Genomic DNA, 19616 nt, shown 5'->3' with positions numbered 1-19616 from the left:
TAAGAGCAGCACCAGCTGCTCTTTGAGATTACAAGGTTTCCCCAATTCCTTAGAAATCACAATCCTTTTTGCTCATGTAGTGATTTTTATTATTACAGTAAGTCCTAGAGGCCCCACTGTGTAAACACAGCACCAGGCTCTAAGAAACAGCCCAGTTTCTCACTAATGGGAGAAGTGGCACTAAAGGCTGATCAGTTTCCATTTGCCTCTTTGCCAGGTGGGCTGAGCCAGGCCAGGGAGCCTAGGTCTACGTTTCCTCCACACGACACAATGCAAATATTCTTCATTTCCTGGGAGACTGAACGAAACTGCTCAGAGAGCACAGCAGCCACTCCCACTCCAGCTGTTGGCTCAATAAGTAGCTTCATCCTCTCCCACACCAGCTGCGTTGCTTGCTGTTGGGGCAGAGAGAAGAGCTGTTACTGTGCTGGTAAATATTGTTCTAAGCCTTCGGTGCCCCCCACTGCTTACAGTGAGGGACTGCGCATGAGATGTGTCCCTTTTCACTTGTGGGTGATGCTTTGGGGAGGCATAGGCCACAGCTGTGGGCATCTATTAATACAGTATGGGGCTGCTCCTGCCACATGCTGCTGCTGTGGACCTGAAGAATTCCATGGGAGGAAATGGAGGAGGCCCAGCCTGCTCTCAGCCAGCACGGCAGAGAGCGATCATCTTTGCCGGGGATCACAACTCCCGCTTCATGCTATAGCATGGGAGGGCAAGGTGGTGAAGGGAGGACAAAATGTGTGAATGGAGGCGGCTGGGCTGTTACAGCAAGAGGGTGCTTAGAGTTAATGCTTACCTGGATCTCCTCCTCTGTGACTGTCAGCACATCGTCCACCAAATCCTTAATGATAGGCCAGGTGTTTGGTCCAATGCTAGTTTTAACACCATCTGCTATGGTGTCTGGGGGGTGGAGGTTGGGGGTGAGTTCCCCTGTCACCTTTGACCTATAGCAGTCATCTGCATTGCAGGGTTCAGCAGCATACACTCTTATGTCTGGTCTCAAAGCCTGCCCAAAGGAAGAGCAGGGGATGAGTTTGGAACTTGCTGGTGAACATGGCAGGCCAGGCCACCTCATTGTGCCTTAACTCCCATGTTCCATAGCAGTTTTGGCTGGGGCAGGTCTTTTGCCAGCCGTGGCAATCTTCCCCTCCAGCAGAGTGTGTCTGGCATTTGCTGGTGTGAAGAATCAGAGAGCAACCCCTGTTGAGCCAGGAGCAGGTTCATTCATCTACTGTGGGCAGAGAATGAGCTTCTCCTAAGGAAAAGAGTACTTGTGGCACCTTAGAGACTAACCAATTTATTTGAGCATGAGCTTTCGTGAGCTACAGCTCACTTCATCCGATGAAGTGAGCTGTAGCTCACGAACGCTCATGCTCAAATAAATTGGTTAGTCTCTAAGGTGCCACAAGTACTCCTTTTCTTTTTGCGAATACAGACTAACACGGCTGTTACTCTGAAACTTCTCCTAAGGGCAACTCATCTCCTTACATATCTATTCAGGGGACACCATCATAGGGCCTAATCACATCAGTCACACTATCAGAGGCTTGTTCACCTGCACATCTACCAATGTGATATGTGCCAGCAATGCCCCTCTGCCATGTACATTGGCCAAACCGGACAGTCTCTATGTAAAAGAATAAATGGACACAAATTATACATCAAGAATTATAACATTCAAAAACCAGTTGGAGAACACTTCAGTCTCTTTGGTCAATCTCTCTGGCCACCTAAAAGTGGCAATATTTCAACAAAAAAACTTCAAAAACAGACTCCAGTGAGAGACTGCAGAATTGGAATTAATTTGCAAACTGGACACTATTAAATTAGGCTTGAATAAAGACTGGGAGTGGATGGGTCATTACACAAAGTAAAACTATTTCCCTCCCCCCCCCACCACACACTGTTCTTCACATGTTCTTGTCAACTGCTGGAAACGGCCCCACCTTGATTATCACTCCAAAGGTTTTTTTCCCTCTCCTGCTGGTAATAGCACACCTGACCTGATCAATCTCTTTAAAGTGTGTATGGTAACACCCATTGTTTCATGTTCTCTGTGTATATAAAATCCCACTACTGTATTTTCCACTGCATGCATCCGATGAAGTGAGCTGTAGCTCACGAAAGCTTATGCTCAAATAAATTTGTTAGTCTCTAAGGTGCCACAAGTCCTCCTTTACTTGACATTGCAACTCAACCCTGAAGGATGACTGAATGCCCAGCTCTCCTCAGGCTGCCAGTATCTCCCATCTGCCTCTGTTCCTGCTGGAAGTGGCACCATTTTATTCTGTATCGTGGCATGACGCTTAAACTAGAGTGTGTGTCGGCTGCTGTGATCTGTCCTGGTTGTTTTCATTGCAACCTGGACCTGCAGGGGGGAGTGTTAAACTCTACAGTACCTCCTGATCCAAACACAGGAAGAGAGAAAGGGTCAACTACAAATCCAAGCTGCGTGAGAGACTCCTGAGTTCAGATGCTGTGTGAATCAGAGAACTTCCTCTTCACAAGGTGAAATGCTCATTTTGGGGCACCCGTAACTCCCCAGCCCCTCCATTCCTGAGGAGAGATGCAGCCAAAATAGGGTATTTCTTACCTTGACAGCCACTGCTATTCCAGCAACCATCCCTCCTCCTCCAACGGGAACCACCAGTGCATTTATCTGGGGTACCTAGCACAACAGAGACCAAGAGACAAACTCTCAGTCTTGTGACTGCTCTCAGAACCACAGACGTGCTCCAAAACAGCTCGCTTCCTGGAGGCTGGCTCTGAGTCCTGATGGACTAACTGGCTGCCCTGACCTCTCTGCAGCAGGAGCAGATGTGTCCCCCTGCTTGTTCGTTCCTGCCTAATTTGAATAGTGCCAGGAGAGGAGGTCTCCTCACCTGCTGCAGCACCTCCAGTGCTATAGTGCCTTGGCCTGCAATCACAGCAGGATCCTGATTTGGGTGCACCAGCACGCCTTCCTTCTCCTGAACTGTCTGAGCTGCCACCTCCACTCGGGACTGGGGAGACAGACCAGGCACAAAAATTGTTAATGCCCATGTGTGTGAACAAAGCCAAAGTACCCTGCCGTGCTGCCTGCCTCCCTCCCTCCCCATTACCTCATCAGTGGGCTCACATAGTATCAGCCTGGCTCCAAAGGAGCAGATGGCAGCTTTCTTACAGAGTGGCGCTGTGCGAGGCACCACGACATAGGCAGGAACCCCTGTGGAATGAAAGGACTGGACAATGATGGGGGCCTGGTCCCAGGGGCACATCCCCTACTCTGCTGAGTGGGTCAGACAGACATGGAGCAGAGGATACCCCTGTGAGAGAAAACCAACTCAGCTGTGACCAGGCCCTTTGCAGGTAACTTCGCCATGGTGGTGTGCGCGGGAGAGGGATGTGAAACTGCATTAGAGCTCAGCAGCACCCCGTGCTGCTGCAGTGGGAGTTCCGGCTCTACCGGCACTAGCCTGTGGATGCATCCAACCAGGGAAACACCCGGCCCTGCTGGCTAACAGACCTGTCTGGGATTAACCCATCCGGCTGTGTGGCAAAGACCTGGGGCTTGCTTACTCCAAGGAATCCCCACGTGTAATTAAGTCAGGCAGGAACTGAGCTGCAAGGATGGATGCTGAGCCAGCCTTGACTTTCTGTTCCTGAGCACTGGCAGGCTTCCCCTGGGATAACCAGCCACCTCACTGGCAAAGCCTCAGCTGCCAGCTGAAAGACCCGAGCAAAGGACTGCCCTTCCCCTATTGTTCTCAGCAGCTCATTTGCTTCTGGAGGAATGAAGGGGCAAGTGAGGAGCCCCCAGCCCCACATGGTAGCGCATGGCTAAGAAATTAGCTCCCTGTTACCTTCCACTTTAGCTGCAAAGGCAAGAGCTTGGCCATGGTTCCCACTACTGTGTGTCACAACAGCCTTGGGCTGCTCTCTGTCACCCTGGGCTGCACGAACCAGACTTCTGACGGCATTCAGTGCACCACGGATCTGGGGAGAGATCACAGGTTGAGTGAACCTGCAAAGGAGGCAAAGCCTCAGCTCTCCATGTTCAGATGGGGCAGGGGCTTGCTGCTGCTGTGGATCCCAGCTGGTGTGACCTAGCTGAGGGCAGCAAGGAGAGGTGGAGAAGCTGCAACCCTGCAACCTTTTTAATTGATTCTTTCCCCAGCAAGATGGCAGCTGTGGAGCGTGAATGTAGATGTGGATCCCTAGAACCAGTACAGCACCAATGCCAGCTTCCCTTCCTCCCCCTTAGCCCCCATAGTCTATAATGGTCCATTTAACCTTCTCTTCCTCGGGCTGTGGCTGCCCAGTAGGAACTGGACAGGGGCCACCAACCTTGTTTCCTGGGGATAGAGGAATGGTAATTTCTAGTTCCTATTGCTCTGGGACAAGACTTGAATTGTGTCGAAAGCTGGCAGGGCCTGAGGGCCAACCTGCCACTGGACTCATACAGTGTGTTCTGCAGCATTTAAGTGCTGAAGTCAGTGATTCTCCCTTTGTACGGATGCTAATGGCGCAAAGTCTTGTATTTGAGCGATTGCTTCTCAAGTTCAACCCCGGGTCAGACCCTGTACCCTTTCCTCAGAGCTAGGCAGGAGGGTGGGTCAAGCTGCTCCTCCCCTTGCAATGTGTGCCACTAATGTGCCAGCTTTACCTTAAAGGAGCCAGTCTTCTGGAAGAGCTCACACTTGAAGAAGAGTCTGTGGCCAGCCAACTCGTCTAGGCTGGAACTGGTTAGGATGGGGGTGAGGTGGAGAAGGCCCTGGAGACTTGTCTGTGCAGCTTCAACATCGCGCAGCGAGATGCAGTAGGGAGAGGACATGGTCCGTAAGCTGAGAGGGGGAGGGGCTGGAAACACAGCCTGCTGCGGAGACAGCCCGCCTCACCGGGCTCTAGCTCATGGAGGGAGCCTCGAGAGCAGAGGGGGTCCCGGGTGGGTTTGTGGCGCAGTCCGGGGCGAAAGGAGCCGGCGACGGCCCGTGCGCGGGGAGGGCGCCCCCGGGTTACCTGTCTCAGCGCGGGCTGAGCTCCGCCGGGCGTTATGCGCCCGGGCCGGCCCGCAGGGGAAGGGCGCCGCCGCGCGGGGGCCGCGCTCACCTGGCCTGGGCCCTCCGAGCCCCCGTCGGGCTGGCTCCGTGCCGCGGCACGTGAGCGGAGGGGGCGTGTCCGGGCGGGGCGGGAGCTGGCCGGCTTGGCGCATGCGCGTTAGGAGCGGAGCGTTTGGGCCCGCCCGGCTGCCGTCCGTCCCCTCCCTCGGGAGGGGGACCGGAGGGGGGCGGGGCGGGAGCGAAGATGGCGGCGGAGCTGGAGCGGGTGCGCATCTCGGCGGCGGAGCTGAGGGGGAGCCTGGCGGCGTTGGGGAGGGCCCCGGGGGGCGGGGGCCGAGGTGAGACTTCAGGGCCCGGCGGGCTGGGCCCCTCCCCTTCCCCAGGAGAGCCCCGCCCGGGCCCCGCCGCGGCCCCCGAGCCCAGCCGCTTCCCGGCCCCCGCCGCCGCGGCCCGCGCCCGCCTGCCTCGCGCGCGGGGGGAGCCGGGGCAGGGGCGCCGCGCGCTGCTCCCGCGAGCTCCGGGCGGCGCTCGGGCCGTTGGCGCCCCGGGGCGGGTCTGCCCGGCGCAGTCCTGGGGGGTCCCCCTGCCCCCGGGCCCCGGCCCGCTGCGGGGCCTTCACAGTCCCGTGCCGTTCGGGCCGCCTCTCTCCCCCTGGGGTCGGTGAGAGACGCAGCCCAGCCGGGGCAGTGAACTTACTCTCCACGGCACTGGCACGGAGCGAACCCAACGTGTGCAAAGTAAACAACCTGAAAACACAGAAGAATTCCCCCCCACACACACTTTCTGTTTTAGGAGCGTGAGGTGCTACGTGTAACAATAATAAACAGTTTCGTACAGAAGTGTGATTTTACATTGATCACGTCCTCTCAAAATAAAGTGTCCTTACTGTGCTGGGTGCAGCTGGTTAGTTGCAGAGCCTTGTTCTGGATCTGAGTTGTTTATTTCCACTGCGGGGCTACTGGACTGCAGCCTCTGTGCTCTAACTTCTCCAGTTCTTTTTGCAGTTTGGTTTTGTCGTCCTATGTGAGGGCCACCTCTCCATTGCTGGCGTTCAGTTTGTACCAGAGGAACACCCAGCATTGAAATATGTAGGGCACAGAGAGGGGTCTTGAGTTTACTTGATGCTCAAGTCCAGAAAACCTCTGTCCATGCTGAAAAGAGTCTGTTTTGGGCTGCAGCTAGACCTAAATGTGTGAAAACTGATAGACGCTTTCACTATTTGGGCCAGAAGTAGCTGCACAACTTGCCTGTAAGAGTCTGGGCACTCCGTGTTTGAGAAACGCTGTGTTCATGAGAAGTTAAAGGCAGTAATCCGTGTATGGTATCCTGAAAGCTGCATGTCCTAGCAGAGGTATATTTGCATCCTCTTAAGTTGCTTCTGCTTGCTTCTAAGTGCAGAGCTTGCTTAGGCTGTGCTGCTGGCCAGTGGTGACCAGTTAGGTTCTGCAAAGCTCTTGGCCTGCGTTCTCATCTTCTTTGCTGGGTTCTTGTGTTGTGCTCATCACTGCTGATCTCCATTTCATTGCTGGTGTGGTTCATCATCCATTTCATTTTGCTGCATGGCTGCCCCTTAACGCAGCAGTTTCCCAGAGGTCTCTGAGTATAGCACTGCAGATAAAATGAACGAATGCCAAGAATTCCATTCGCCCTCTCTGCCATTTGCTTCCCCATTTGCATAATGGGGTTAGGTCTTACCTGACTCATGGGGACAGGTGAAGAGGGAGTGGGTTGTCAAAGTTAGTTAATTAAGGTTTTTACAGTGCTTTGAAGATGAAAACGGCTAGATAATTGCAAAGGAGTACTAAAGGCAATCCATCCCATCATCACTGCTTTCAGGAAGCCCTTCTCTGTTTGCTGCCCTGCAATTATTCTTACCTTTTGCTATTGTCAGGTAGCGGGTGTAGCAGGACTTGAATGATTCTGTCTTGGCCGATGCTTTCTGTGTAGCCTGTAATGTCCAAAGCATCTCAAAAATTGTCTGTAGTTTCACTCCTCTGTAAAGCACTTTGGGATCTACTGATGAAAAGTGCTATATACAAATTAGTTGTTGTTAGTTGGATGGAATGGTGGCCCACAAGTCATTTCCCTCTGAATTTCTTGACTGGTTTTGAGCCAGCTAATGTGATCAGCAAGGCAAGTGTGTGTCCAGGTTACAGAAATTTGCTCTGAGCTGTTGTGAGCAGAGTGGAGCTTTGAGACTGTGAATGTTGGCTTCACAGATGCTGAATTGTTGTTTATTCAAGGCTGCTTGTGATGGAGATTTGGCAGTGGGCTCCCACAGCATAGAAAGCTGCACTAGCTTACTTGTTGATTATGATTATATGCTGTAGTTTCCTGTAAGTTATCCCAGGTATTGCGGTTGTCAAAAGTTAAAGCAGTGATAGTCAGGACTGCTGCATCTCTTCCTATCTATCCTCAAATTATTAGTCAGGGTGTCATTGAGATTCATTTGAGACTAATCTAGAAGTGCAGCCGCTACTTTGACATCCTCATTTCTCTCTGGTCTCTGACAGCACTGTTGTTTGGTTATAGTGAAAGCAATTTAATACCACATGGTTTTATGGTGGTGTCACAGCAACCAAGCTACTTCTGTTAGGTTGTGTGGAGGATAAAATCCTCCAAGGAGAAACTGGGAAGCTGAAATTCTAAAATTAAGTTTCATGCAGCTAGACAAACTGTGCCCAACTATCTAGAAGACAAGTATCTTCAGAAAAAGTCCACCCTCATCACTCCCATTTCAGAAGCTTCTCCCATCAGTGCTCTGTCGTCATGGATGCAGTTTATCCAGTGTTCTAATGACAGAAACTTCAGAACTGCCTCTGAGGTGCCTTTGTTTGTTACTGTCACTGAATTGGTTAGGCTGCTGGGAGTAGATTAGTGAGAGAGGATCTATAATCTCCAGTATGTTTGCTTCAGAGGGAGGTGTGTTCTTGCTTTGAGTGATTTCCCTCTGCTAGGTACTACTGAGGCCATCTTAGTGGTAGTTTTCAGTTGGTATGAAGTAGAAACCATTCTCTAATATGGTGTAAAACCCCAGCTGAAGATACAGATTTAATAAGAATAATGTATAATGCTGCTGCATGTGATGACATTGTTTTACATGGTCTTTTTCATTCCAGTTGTGTTCTTTTAAGTACTTCTAGTATTGATATCATTACAGAAAGAGAAATTTAATGAGTTGTGGGCCTGGAAGAAAAGAAGTCTTCAGAGCTGAGTTGAAATGAGATGTATGTAAATGAGGCAGGGAAGGTACAGGGAGCTGTTCCAAATGGCAAGAGCTGCAGAGGGAAGGCACATGCACCGGCAACAGGCAGATCAGGGGAGCAGAGAGTGAAATCAGGAAAACAGCAGCAACAAAACCCTTAGCTTGCACTCTGCTCTGAGTCTCCCAGTGTATCTTGTCTGTTTCTTAGCTTGTAAGCTGCTTGAGGCTAGGGCTGTTTTGTACATGTGTTCTGTACAGTGAGGGTTACATTGGAGGTGCTTAACAAATAGTAATAATATGTATCCTGAAATAAGGCCATAGGCTCAGAATCATAGGCTTCCTCTCTGCCTCCTGCTCTTGCATTTCTCACTCCTGCTCTGTGTGATTTCACATAATACCCAGATAAAGAACTTCAGCTCTGATAGTCTCAGTTTTAAAACTTCTGCCCCTCTTGGAGCCACCCTGTGACCATTAAAGACACTTCACATTTCTCCATTGTTTCTGTGTCTCTAACTCTTGCCCTGCTTTGCTGTTCCATAACTGGAATAACCCCCACCTCTTTATCTCTTCTTTACAGAGAACATGAAGGAACTGAAGGAGCCCAGGCATCGTAAAGATAACCGGCGTCCAGACCTTGAAATCTACAAGCCTGGCCTTTCCCGGCTTAGGAACAAACACACACTATTAAAACAGGAAGCCTCAGCATATGAAGGGACTAGATCTGAGGAATCCAAGGATGAAACTGCTAGTGACAAAGATCCTGCTGTTACTGGAGGGGGATCTCAGGTCACTGGAAATCTCAGCAAAGGTGACAGCCAGAAGCAGAATGGTCCCTCCCAGGGAAATGGAGAGATGGAAAGTAAAGCTGTTTTTCAGAGCCAAGAGAATTTGGATAAACACTCTGTCCCAGATGACTGGTGTCCCAGGATCATCAGGAGAACCAAGAAGCCAGACCAGCAGATCTATCAGCCTGGGAAACGCCTGCAGCCTGTTGCCAAGGACGCAGCCAGCCAGCCAGCCAATGATGAAATCGTCAGTAAGATGGAGCAGCTGAGAGTTGAAGGAGATGAAGAGACTGAAAGGGACATTGGGAAAGGCAGCAACAGCAGTAGAACTAAACTGAACAAAGAGGAGAGGGAGGGAAGCCTGACTAGTGAGGGAGTGAAAACCACAAGGGGAGAAAAAGGAAGGCGGGTAGAGCGGGCTGACAGGGTCAGGAAATCAAGTGATGACTTGATCCAGGGGAAGCTGGGATCTACAAAGCGATACTCCCGCTCTGACAAACGGAGGAGCCGATACCGCACCTGTAGCACAAGCTCAGCAGGGAGCAACAACAGCACAGATGGAGCCCCACTGGCTGATGGGGCAAAGAAGCGACAGGAGCGGGCCAAAGAGAGAAGCCGTTCTAAAAAACAGCTCTCTGCTTCCTCCACTGACTCTCTAGAAGATGACAAAACTGGGGAGACAGATGCTTATGGCTCCAGCAGAAATTCAGAGAGAAAGCACCTGGAGCAGAGCAGAGCTTCTAAAAGTGAGAGTGAGTGGACCAGCAATGGGAAAGAGGTCAAGGGAGCCCTGCACGTCACCTTTGACAACAAGACCATGAACAGAGACATCTGTGTGGCGCAGACGGACAAGAAAAAGCCTCCAAAGTCTTTTAATGTAAGTGACTCCATAGAGGCTGTGGAGGTGAAGGGCAGGGAGCCTCAAGGGAGAGGCCGTGGGATTCTCATCCTGCCTGCCAACACAGACCTCTCTGCCAATGCTGCAGGCTCTCCTGAATCTACTCAGTCTGGGCCCAGGCTCCTGCTTGGTAGTGGTGGCAACAAGGGGCCCAGAGGCAGGAGCCGTGGAGGCACCATGCGCAGGTTGTGGGATCCAAACAACCCGGACCAAAAACCTGCTCTGAAGAGCCAGACCTCACAGCTTCATTTTCTAGATACTGACGATGAAGTGAGCCCCACTTCCTGGGGGGATGCACGCCAGTCCCAGGCCTCCTACTACAAATTTCAGAACTCTGACAACCCCTATTATTACCCCAGTCCAAAAGGCCAAGGTACTCAGTATCCCTATGGAGGATACTCTTTGCAATATCAGATGGGCCCCAGTAACAGTGTTTACCCAGGAGCTTACTACCCCGGATATCCAGGCCAGTCAGGGCAGTATATCTGCAGCCCCCTCCCCTCTACCCCTTTGAGTCCTGAGATGGAGCAGCAGATGAGGAACATACAGCAGCAGGAACTCAGCAAACTCCTTCGAGAGGCTGGGAACCAGGAGCAGCAGCTCAGCAACCTGCTTTCCAGAGACCGCATCAGCCCTGAGGGTCTTGAGAAGATGGCACAGCTGAGGTTTGAAGCTTTCACTTCAGGCTATGCTGTGTTGGGCTGGGGGAGGGGATGAGCTACAGCATCAACCCACTGGGTAAATGTTTTCAGAAATACCACCCTCAAATGTTTGATCTGTCCTTGGGCAATTGCTTGAGAGGGGCTGGTGGTCAGGCCACGGCCCAGCTACATGATGGTGAGGGGAAGCGGACGTGGCTGCCTCGCTTGTGACGAGCCATGCTGCAATTGTGCTAAAGGGTTTGTGTGTAACTGAGTGAAGAAAACCCAGGGAGAACCTTTGGTTCCACTGGCTGTGCAGAAGCAGCCTTGTAAATGAGTAGGTGGCCTGACATTGGAAAGGCACAGGCAGCAGCTCTCTGGGCTGGCAGCTAAGTCTCAGCATCTTTTAGTTAGAGAATCTCATTGCTACGTGGAGGGGAGAGGAGTGGGGCTGCTGGAGTGGCTCCTGGTGCTGGAGTGTTTCCTGGCCTGGGGGTGGCTGGGAGCTGAGCGACTGCAAGCCCTGGTGTGCTTACATGCGCTCAGCCATTCTGGTAAGACGACTGCGTCCCTGGTTTCTGTCCAGCAGGCTTTTCATTCCAATTCTGATCCACAAGACAGCATGTTATGTTCATTTACTGTCTGATTGTGAACGTCTCCGGGCAGGGATCACCCTTCTGGTATTGTTTCTGGGGGATTCTGGTGCTATATAATGATGTAATAATGCTGGGAGTTTTAGAACTGAGTAGATCCTCTCATTGCTGACACAGTTAAACTCTGTGCCCTCCAGTGGGAATAGCCTGATGCTGCCACATAGTGAGGAAGAAATGAAATCGGCACCCTTGTGTGTAGTTAGCTTGATGACAGCAACAGCTCCTGCTCTCCAGCTTCCATGTTCACTCAGTGACCTCCTTGTTTCCAGGCTTCTCTGGTGACTTGTTTTCATAGCTGACAGCAGCAGGTTCAGCAAGTGAATTAATTTCTAGACCTGTTACCTGTTTTTTGGACTCTTACAATCCAAGCTCCATGGAGGAACATGACAGGACTTTGCTGTGTTTTACTGCAGACAGCACTAGATATTCCAGGGCTTCTTAAAGGGCCATCCTTGAAACAGCAGTGGCAGCAACACCTTATCTGTTGTCAAACGGCCTGAAGATGCTAATCGTAATATGTACATGTTTCTGGGCCAAGCACCCCAGCTGTACAGCTCACTTGTGTGCAGAAAAGACTATCTCAGACATTTGATGGTAGTCCAGTCTGGCAAATAGATGACAAGTTACAGTGTGCTTCACAGAGAGCATACGTAGGCTATCAGCGGGGACAAATGGTCATGTGTCAAGGAGAGTGACTGTACATGGGTAGCCTGGGAGTGCGGCGGTTAGAGCAGGATCTGATTGGGTGTCCTAGCCAAGGAGAAGAGATGGCGTGGGTCACTCTGTCGTCATTCTTCCAGCTGAGTGTTTTCAAAGGCACCCCTGGGAACCCCTTTACCTGTATGTTGTCAGGCTTCCCTGACTTGACTGAAGTGTTGTAGCTTCATGTTTACCAGTCTCGGGAGGGGAGGGAAATGGGACTGTTGGTCTGAAGGTTGCTGCTGTTCTGTGGTTCAGAGGGCTGTATGGAAGTGCTTTGGGTTAGTAGCCAAGAACCACAGCTACTCTAGCCTGTACTCTGTGGGGCATGTGGAAGGGTCTGTGGCCAGGGGGAGACCCTGCTTTTTCTGCCTCCTGGGTCTCTTACTCACTGGTTTTTGTTACTATTTATAGATTTTGACAATGAGGGGGCTGGAGGAACTTGTTTGTGAGGAGAGGTGAAAACTGCTCAGTATATATTGTAACTTGGCTAAGTGACAAAACCCTTCTCCAGTTCTTGTGAGCTGTGTACACCTAATAAGGAACAGAATTAGCTAAGGTGGTCCAACAAGGTAAAATTGGAGCAGTGGGATGACGATGGGCAAAGGAAATGTAGACTGAATGTAGAGCAATCTTTCTGACAGCGGGATCATCTCGCAAGGGCTGGGGAGTCATTTACAGCTGGAATGGTCCAAGCTCTAGAGAACATAATGTAGGGAACAGTTCTGCTCTCGCCAGTGGAGAGCTATGGCGGGGAAGACCCTGATTTCTGTGGCAGAGAGTCTCTTTCTCATCTTCCCCCCTTTTATGTGGTCTAACTGGGGAGGTGTAGCATTCCTAGTTGCAGTTAATCACAGAGAAATGGAGTGTGTAGGGGGGAATAGAGACAAAGGGAATAAAATCTCTTGTTTACTTGTTTGTTTTTGTCATGAATTTGTGACTTATTTTTGGTTGGGAGGAGGGGAGATTGATGCACCCTTTTTTCTATGGTAGGACTTTCCCTGCCCTCTAGTTATCTCTTTCCATGGCTTGCTAAATTTAGTGCTCAGAATGAACAGGCATTTGGGGGCTAAGGCAGCAGTGTGGGAAGGGCTTCTGTGCATTGGATCGTCATTGAAAGTCTGTACATTCCCCTCTCAGTACCAAGATTCACTCCTGACTGGAGGATCCCAGCAGTGAGGCTGTGGCAGAAGCACCCTCTCTCTTTGACAGGCCAGAAGGAACAGAGAGTGGCTCCTTTCCCACTCGCCCTCCTGCATTGGGAGAAGCGTGTGACTGCAGCTGTTCAGATCTCTCTGCAGGAGTGTACTGGTGAGGGGATTCATTTGCTGTCTAATGGAACAGTGAGAGGTTGCTGGCATCTCAATTTTGTGTTGGATGGGGAAGTAGCAGGCAGTTCAGCAAATGTTCCCTGGCAGCTCTGAGTTTGCACTCAAACTAGCACAATGGGGCAGAGCCATTTAGTTGCTGTTGCGTCAGCTGTTGACTGTGTCTCCTCCTAGAGCGGAGATGCTGCAGCTGTATGAACGATGCATCCTCATGGATATTGAGTTCTCCGATAACCAGAATGTGGATCAGCTGCTCTGGAAGAACGCCTTCTATCAGGTGATTGAGAAATTCCGTCAGCTCCTCAAAGATCCACTAGGGGAGAACGCGCAGGAAATTCGGAACAAACTGCTTCAGCTCCTCGATGAGGTAAGAAAAGAAACAACTGTTTGAGGCTGGCTAGACCTTTGGGAGGAAGTGTTTTCTAGTTGTTAGAGCAGGGCTGTGGTGAGTCAGCACACCTACATTCTGGTCCAGTTCTGTATGACCTTGGCAGATCACTTCTCTTCTTCAGGGCCAGTTTAACTAAGGGTACGTCTACACTGCATGCTTCTTTCAGCGGTGTGTAGTGTACATACGCATATAGCCCCATGAGCACAGGTATATGTAGCAGTGTAGCCGGTGAGAGACAGCTTAGATACGTAAAGACATGCCTGAAGAGTCTGGGTGTGCACTCGAGTACGTACTCCACACCGCTCTCTACGTGCGAAAGCCATGTCCCAGCTGCTCTTTTAACCATGTAATGTCTGGCTGCCTCCCCACTGCTAAGGCCTTTCCCTGCTGCAGGAAAAGACTGGGATTGGGCAAACGCTCTGGCAGGGGGAGGCAGCAGCTCCCCACTTCTGAAGCCTGTCCATGCTGCACAGAGCTGCTGGAGATCTTCCCAGCCATGGGGAAAGGCTGTGGTGGCTTTCTGCTGCTGAAGCCTCTCCCTGCAATCTGAAAAGTCTCCAGCAGCAGGGAAAGGCTCTGGCAGGGGTATGTTGCTGCAGTCTTTTCCCACTGTCTCCTCTCTTCCAGAGCGTTTCACTGACTAGTGTAGCTACACACTGCAGTGTGGACTCAGCCTGTTTTTCACTGTGGCATGGAGCTACAAATACCCTACTGTGCAGTGTAGAGGTAGCCTAGAGGTGTGATTTTAAATTGATGTTCTTAAACTGGTGCAACAGCTGTGTGGACCCTCTTGTTTATTATGGTTTAAACCAGGCTTGATTTGTTTTGGTTTAAGTCAGTTAGGAATTAGTTTAAAATAAAACAAAGTAAACCTAGTTTAAAGTGAGCTAAATAAGAGCATTCACAGACTTTTCTACTGATTGAATTACATTGGTTTAAATCACACCTTTAATTAAACCACTGGACCTTTCTAGCGGAGACAAGGCTTTAGTTTCCCTTCCTGTACAGTGAGATAATACTGATCTGCCTCCCAAAGATGTCATTGTTAGATGCTTTTAGATCTCTGGATGACAGATCCTAGAAGAAGGTAATTTTTTTTTTTTTTTTAAGAAACAAATCCCCAGGGAGCGGGCTCTCTTCTGCCTTCCACCCAGCAGTGCTGGCTGTGAGCAAACTGGGCTCTTCCAGCTGTGGCTAACAGACCTTGGCTTTGTGCTCACGATCATTGAGGGACATCACATTTGTCTGCTTGTTTGTTGCAGGGCACTATTTTCTTTGACAATTTGCTTCAGAAGCTGCAGGTGTCATACCAGTTCAAACTGGAGGATTATATGGATGGGATGGCCATTCGCAGCAAGCCCTTGCGGAAGATGGTAAGTAGGCTTCCCTTCCAGGACATGTTGTCCTTGGTGTCTCACATGAGAGCTCTCTGATGAAAACTCTATCATGGCATCATCAAGAAGTGGGGGGCTCTTTATACCGATGACAGCATGTTCTCAGGAATATTTGCTCACTTGTTCTGATAACTCAGAGTTAAACAGCTCCAATGTGTTTATTGGTCTCATGTTTCTTTCCAAAGGTGAAGAATTTTACTCTGCCTCAGCACTCAGACCAGGGCTGAAATGGGGAGTAGGTGTTAGAAAGAACCATGATTAGTGCCTCGTTTATTGAATATCTATATTGAGGCCAGGTCAATGATGGGAGAGAGAGAACAGCAGTGCCACTTCTATGCGACCTAGTAGCATGTCAACCCTGGGTGGTGGAGCATGAGTGGGATCACCTAGCAAGTGGTGTTCTCAGCCCAGCTCCATTTCCTAGTGGGTAGGTGTCCACATCACAACTATGCCCTGATAGGCAGTCTCAGCAGAGAGCCCAAGTCCTGAATGAGCCATGGAGCCTGCACTCCCCTGACTCCTCCAGGGCAGGGGTAGGGCACGTTTATGGGAGGGGAGATGGGAGTGGGTAGGGGAGCTTTGCTGTTGCTGCACATGCTGAACATGTGCCATGAGAAAATAAGTGTTTCTTGCAGCACCTGTCACAAGAACTCCAGCTAAACAGCAACCCCTGTCTCCCTGGAGGCACGTGAAGTCCTTGTGTGCTGCACGCCTACAGATGAGCAATGGCCGCAGAGTTTCCATAGCATGTATTGAATGTTTCTTTTCAAGGTGAAGTACGCACTGATCAGTGCCCAGAGGTGTATGATTTGCCAAGGGGACATTTGCAGGTACAGGGAGCAAGCGAACGACACAGCAAACTATGGGAAAGCACGCAGGTACCGTACCCTCCCCCTCAGCCCTAAGCAGAGTTCTTACCATACTTAGCTACATGGGCATCACCTCATTTCACATCCAGTTATGCCTGTGGCCAATGCAGACCTTCCATGCTTTCCATTTGTTTACTGTCCAACAAGATTAAAGGATGCAGGAAATGCTGGACAGACTAATCTGCCAGCCTAAGAAGCACGCTTGTTTGGCTGATGGATTCTGCCCCCCGTCAGGGAGTGTTAATGTGGAAGCTGTGCTGTGCTGCACTCTGAAGTGATGGCGGTGCAGACTGTGTGGCTGGCTTGTTTTCTGCTGAACTCCTGCTGATGGCTTCTCACCAGTGAAGGTTCTCACATTATCCATGTGTTCTGGCTGCAGCACGACTTGGTGGCACCTGTTGCCTCTTGTCACTCTATTTTTGCTTGTGATAAATTCCCTCTTCTGATCAGGGCTGTAGGCAAGGCAAAGCCCAGCGTGCACTGCAGATAATGTGGCATTGACAGTGAGGAGCAAAGGGAATAGAGCCCTAAAGCATAGCAGGGCTTGTCTATAAGGGACAATGTGCAGAGCAGGGGAACTAGCTTAGCCACTGCAGGTTTCTGACTTTTTTGGAAACTTTCTGCCTGGTGTTCTTGTGGAACTCTTCTGCGTGGGGTGAGGAAGGGGACTAGGAGGCTCACCGCCATCTGACCAGCCCTCTCCCTGGGTCAGAGGCATGTGGAATAGACTGGTGTGTACTGATGAACAGATACACCCGCTAGGGAATATAAAATAAAGGGCAAACTACCATTCAGGCCAGGCCCTTTCGTCCGGGGTAGCTTTACCATCACAAAAGGATTCAAAACAAATAAAACAATGCAAAACACGTGGTCCCAGCCAGCAGAGCCCTTTTCAGCTTCCACTGGGTAGCCTTACCTGGCTCCCTCCTATCCTCCTTCTGGGTGCCCTGGGAGACACTTCCCTCATCTTCTTCAGAGCGAGCAAGGGGCATTACTCGCCCTAATCTGCAGCAGGCAGTCACATGATACTTCATCTGCTGGCCCTTCTCCACTGTCTACAGTGGAGACTACAGCTCTCAAAGGGGCTTACCAGGGCTGTAGCAGATGTGCTGGCTGCGCATGCACTCACAGGCCCTTGCCACCTGGGCAGAGGCCAGCCCTCCTTGGATGTGCCAGTGATGAAAGGGGCCCCAAATGAAGGGAAGGATTCTTTGTGTTGTTAATAATGGTCTGGGTCTCTGCAGTTTCTTGCCAGTCACCTACTGTGTCTCTCTCTCCACGCAGTTGGTATCTGAAGGCTCAGCACATTGCCCCCAAAAATGGCCGTCCATACAATCAGTTGGCTCTGCTGGCTATCTACACGGTAAGAGCGTCTCTGGGCGTGTGGGACTAGAAGCGGTGTGGCCTCTTGGCTGATAGTGGACGTCCTTCCTGGGGAGGTGGCTGTATGTGGGGGAGCACCTGCACCATGCTTTTCACCAAATGATGGGGCTGTGCTGTGAATGATGAGGGCACCATAGGCAACAGGGCCATGTAGTCAGATATGGGCAGCAGGAGCTCTAGTCTTTGGCCTGTCTGCAGCTCTTGGGCCTGGGGTAGTTACAGCTCAGTTGCATGCTGTGTTTTCAGAGTTTATAGTGTAAGTCTGAATTTGGTGCCCATAGTTCTAACCAAAGTAACCTTTCTAGCCACATGTGCAACATTTCTGTACCCTGCAAGGGTCTGCTAGAGTTTAGTGTGTGAAGGGGGCTGGCTGGCTACCCTTTGTGCTGCCTGATTCCACCCCTGAGGACACAGTCCCTGTCCTAGTGAGCTCGCATTCTAAACAGTCCTGTCCTGAACCAGCTCGCTGTGGGCTGGGGAAAGACACAGGGCAGCGTGTTCATTGGGGATGTTAGCATGTAGTTTTTTAGGGCTGCAGTTGGGGTAGGTTTTGCCAGTGAGGCGATTCTGCTGTCTGGTTTGTTAATCCTTCTGGGAAGGGAGGCCTTTGGGAAAAGTGTATTTGATGGCAGACAGTGGAAGTGTCAGGCCAGAGCGTAGGGATCAGTGACCAAACATCTGCTGAAATGCATGAGCTCTGAAAGATGCCATGTTAAAACAGAATAGCTGAAAATTGCGTCCTGTGTCACACAGAACAGGGTTCGGAGATGTATTTCCCTGACAACTGCTGATGGACCACCCTGACTCCTGGAGTGGCATGCAGAGCCACTGAGTTCTCTGCTGTGCTGCGGGTGTCTGTGTGGCTGTCAATTTGCAGGAGAAACTCTACATCCTGAGTGGGTCTTGGCAGGTTCAAAGCCTTTTGGGGCACCCTTTAATAATGACCCACCTAAATAGCCCTGATCCTCGCTGCAGTAAAGAAGATGCTGAGAGGAAGGATAGTCCAGTAGTTTAGGGCATTAGTTTGGGGCTTGGAGTCTTGGGTTCAGTTCCCAGCTCCATCCCAGAGTTTCTGTGTGACCCTGGGCAAGTCTGTTAGTCTCTCTGGGCCTTGGTTTGTAAGATCTGTAGAAGATCATTTCCCTACTTCACAGGGGGGCGGAGAGGATTGTGAGGTGCTTAGATACAGTGGTAATGGAGGGGAAAGCAAATCCCATAGATAGACTTGCAGTTTGAGGGACAGAGTGAGGTTGGGACTTTCAGTCGATACTCTCTATGGTCACCAACTAAACTGGCCCATTTCAGTGCCAGGTTCACTGGGCCTGTGGCCTTTGGTCTGATGTTTTACCTGCACTCCCCAAGGTGCACGGAGGCTTGGATTTGGTGCTGGTGGCTGCAGGTAAATGTGTTCTCCTGGGGGAGTCCAAGGCCCCATGGCATCTGGGATGTGCTTTAGAAGCAGGACGTGGCTGCTCTGTTTTTAGCTGTGAATGACAATCTGCACTTGTGGGTGTGCCAAGAGGTACAGGGTGACAGGTGGCCTTTGGTTGGGCTTATACTGCATGCTCCAGAGTGATGTGGGACATGTCTCTGGTTGTGTTTCTGCAGAGGAGGAAGCTGGATGCTGTGTACTATTACATGCGCAGCCTGGCTGCCAGCAACCCCATCCTCACAGCCAAGGAGAGTCTCATGAGCCTGTTCGAAGAGACAAAACGCAAGGTGAGTCTTGGTGCGGGGCTGCCTGATGCTACTCCCTCCTTGTTGGTGCCTCCTGCCATGTCCTGGAGCTGGGCTGGCTGACACTGCAGGTGCTTCCTGCCGAGTGCTAGGGGTATATTGCTCTTGCACTGGGACATGCTGAAGATGTTCTAATGGATTGGTAACGGCTTAAAAGATAGGAAACAAAGGGTAGGTATAAATGGTCAGTTCTCAGAATAGGGAGAGGTAAATAGTGGTGTCCCCCAGGGGTCTGTACTGGGACCAGTCCTATTCAACATATTCATAAATGATCTGGAAAAAGGGGTAAACAGTGAGGTGGCAAAATTTGCAGATGATAGAAAATTACTTAAGACTGAAAAGGATCTCTCAAAACTGGGTGACTGGGCAACAAAATGGCAGATAAAATTTAATGTTGATAAATGCAAAATAATGCACATTGAAAAGCATAATCCCAACTACACATATAAAATGATGGGGTCTAAATGAGCTGTTACCACTCAAGAAAAAGATCTTGGAGTCATTCTGGATAGTTCTCTGAAAACATCCACTCAATATGCAGCGGCCGTCAAAAAAGCGAACAGAATGCGAGGAATAATTAAGAAAGGG

At 50.6% G+C, this 19616-nt stretch overlaps 2 protein-coding genes across 8 annotated transcripts in view; one reads left to right on the top strand and one right to left on the bottom strand.

Moving 5' to 3' along the window:
- Window positions 1–65: 65 nt before the first annotated feature.
- Window positions 66–5164, bottom strand: SRR (serine racemase). Of its 3 annotated transcripts, XM_007057695.4 has the most exons (7): window positions 4652–5164; window positions 3849–3981; window positions 3108–3211; window positions 2889–3008; window positions 2600–2674; window positions 803–1012; window positions 66–395 (listed from the first exon to the last, which is right to left on the bottom strand). In XM_007057695.4, exons 1-7 carry the CDS (start codon window positions 4817–4819, stop codon window positions 192–194), a joined length of 1014 nt encoding a protein of 337 aa, XP_007057757.2. In that variant the 5' UTR covers window positions 4820–5164; the 3' UTR covers window positions 66–191. The 3 variants fall into 3 exon arrangements, with proteins under 3 accessions (XP_007057757.2, XP_037736627.1, XP_037736628.1); XM_037880699.2 differs by lacking the exon at window positions 2889–3008 and having other exon boundaries at window positions 4652–5163; XM_037880700.2 differs by lacking the exon at window positions 3108–3211 and having other exon boundaries at window positions 4652–4791.
- A 72-nt stretch (window positions 5165–5236) lies between these two features.
- SMG6 (SMG6 nonsense mediated mRNA decay factor) overlaps window positions 5237–19616 on the top strand; it is a 160108-nt gene continuing 145728 nt past the window's right edge. For 3 of the 5 annotated variants that reach the window (XM_037880648.2, XM_037880646.2, XM_037880650.2), the window contains exons 1-7: window positions 5284–5383; window positions 8828–10598; window positions 13429–13621; window positions 14908–15018; window positions 15811–15917; window positions 17193–17271; window positions 18900–19010. In XM_037880648.2, the coding sequence (XP_037736576.1) occupies window positions 5290–5383; window positions 8828–10598; window positions 13429–13621; window positions 14908–15018; window positions 15811–15917; window positions 17193–17271; window positions 18900–19010 (2466 nt within the window). In that variant the 5' untranslated portion in view covers window positions 5284–5289. Of the gene's footprint in view, window positions 5384–8827; window positions 10599–13428; window positions 13622–14907; window positions 15019–15810; window positions 15918–17192; window positions 17272–18899; window positions 19011–19616 lie in introns of all 5 variants that reach the window. The other 2 variants (XM_037880647.2, XM_043530952.1) reach the window with 2 other exon arrangements.

Source organism: Chelonia mydas, chromosome 17, assembly GCF_015237465.2.
Source record: "Chelonia mydas isolate rCheMyd1 chromosome 17, rCheMyd1.pri.v2, whole genome shotgun sequence".
Lineage (NCBI taxonomy): Eukaryota > Metazoa > Chordata > Testudines > Cheloniidae > Chelonia > Chelonia mydas.
The sequence above is the reverse complement of the archived record's forward strand: the minus strand, read 5'-3'. Positions and strand labels throughout refer to the sequence as shown.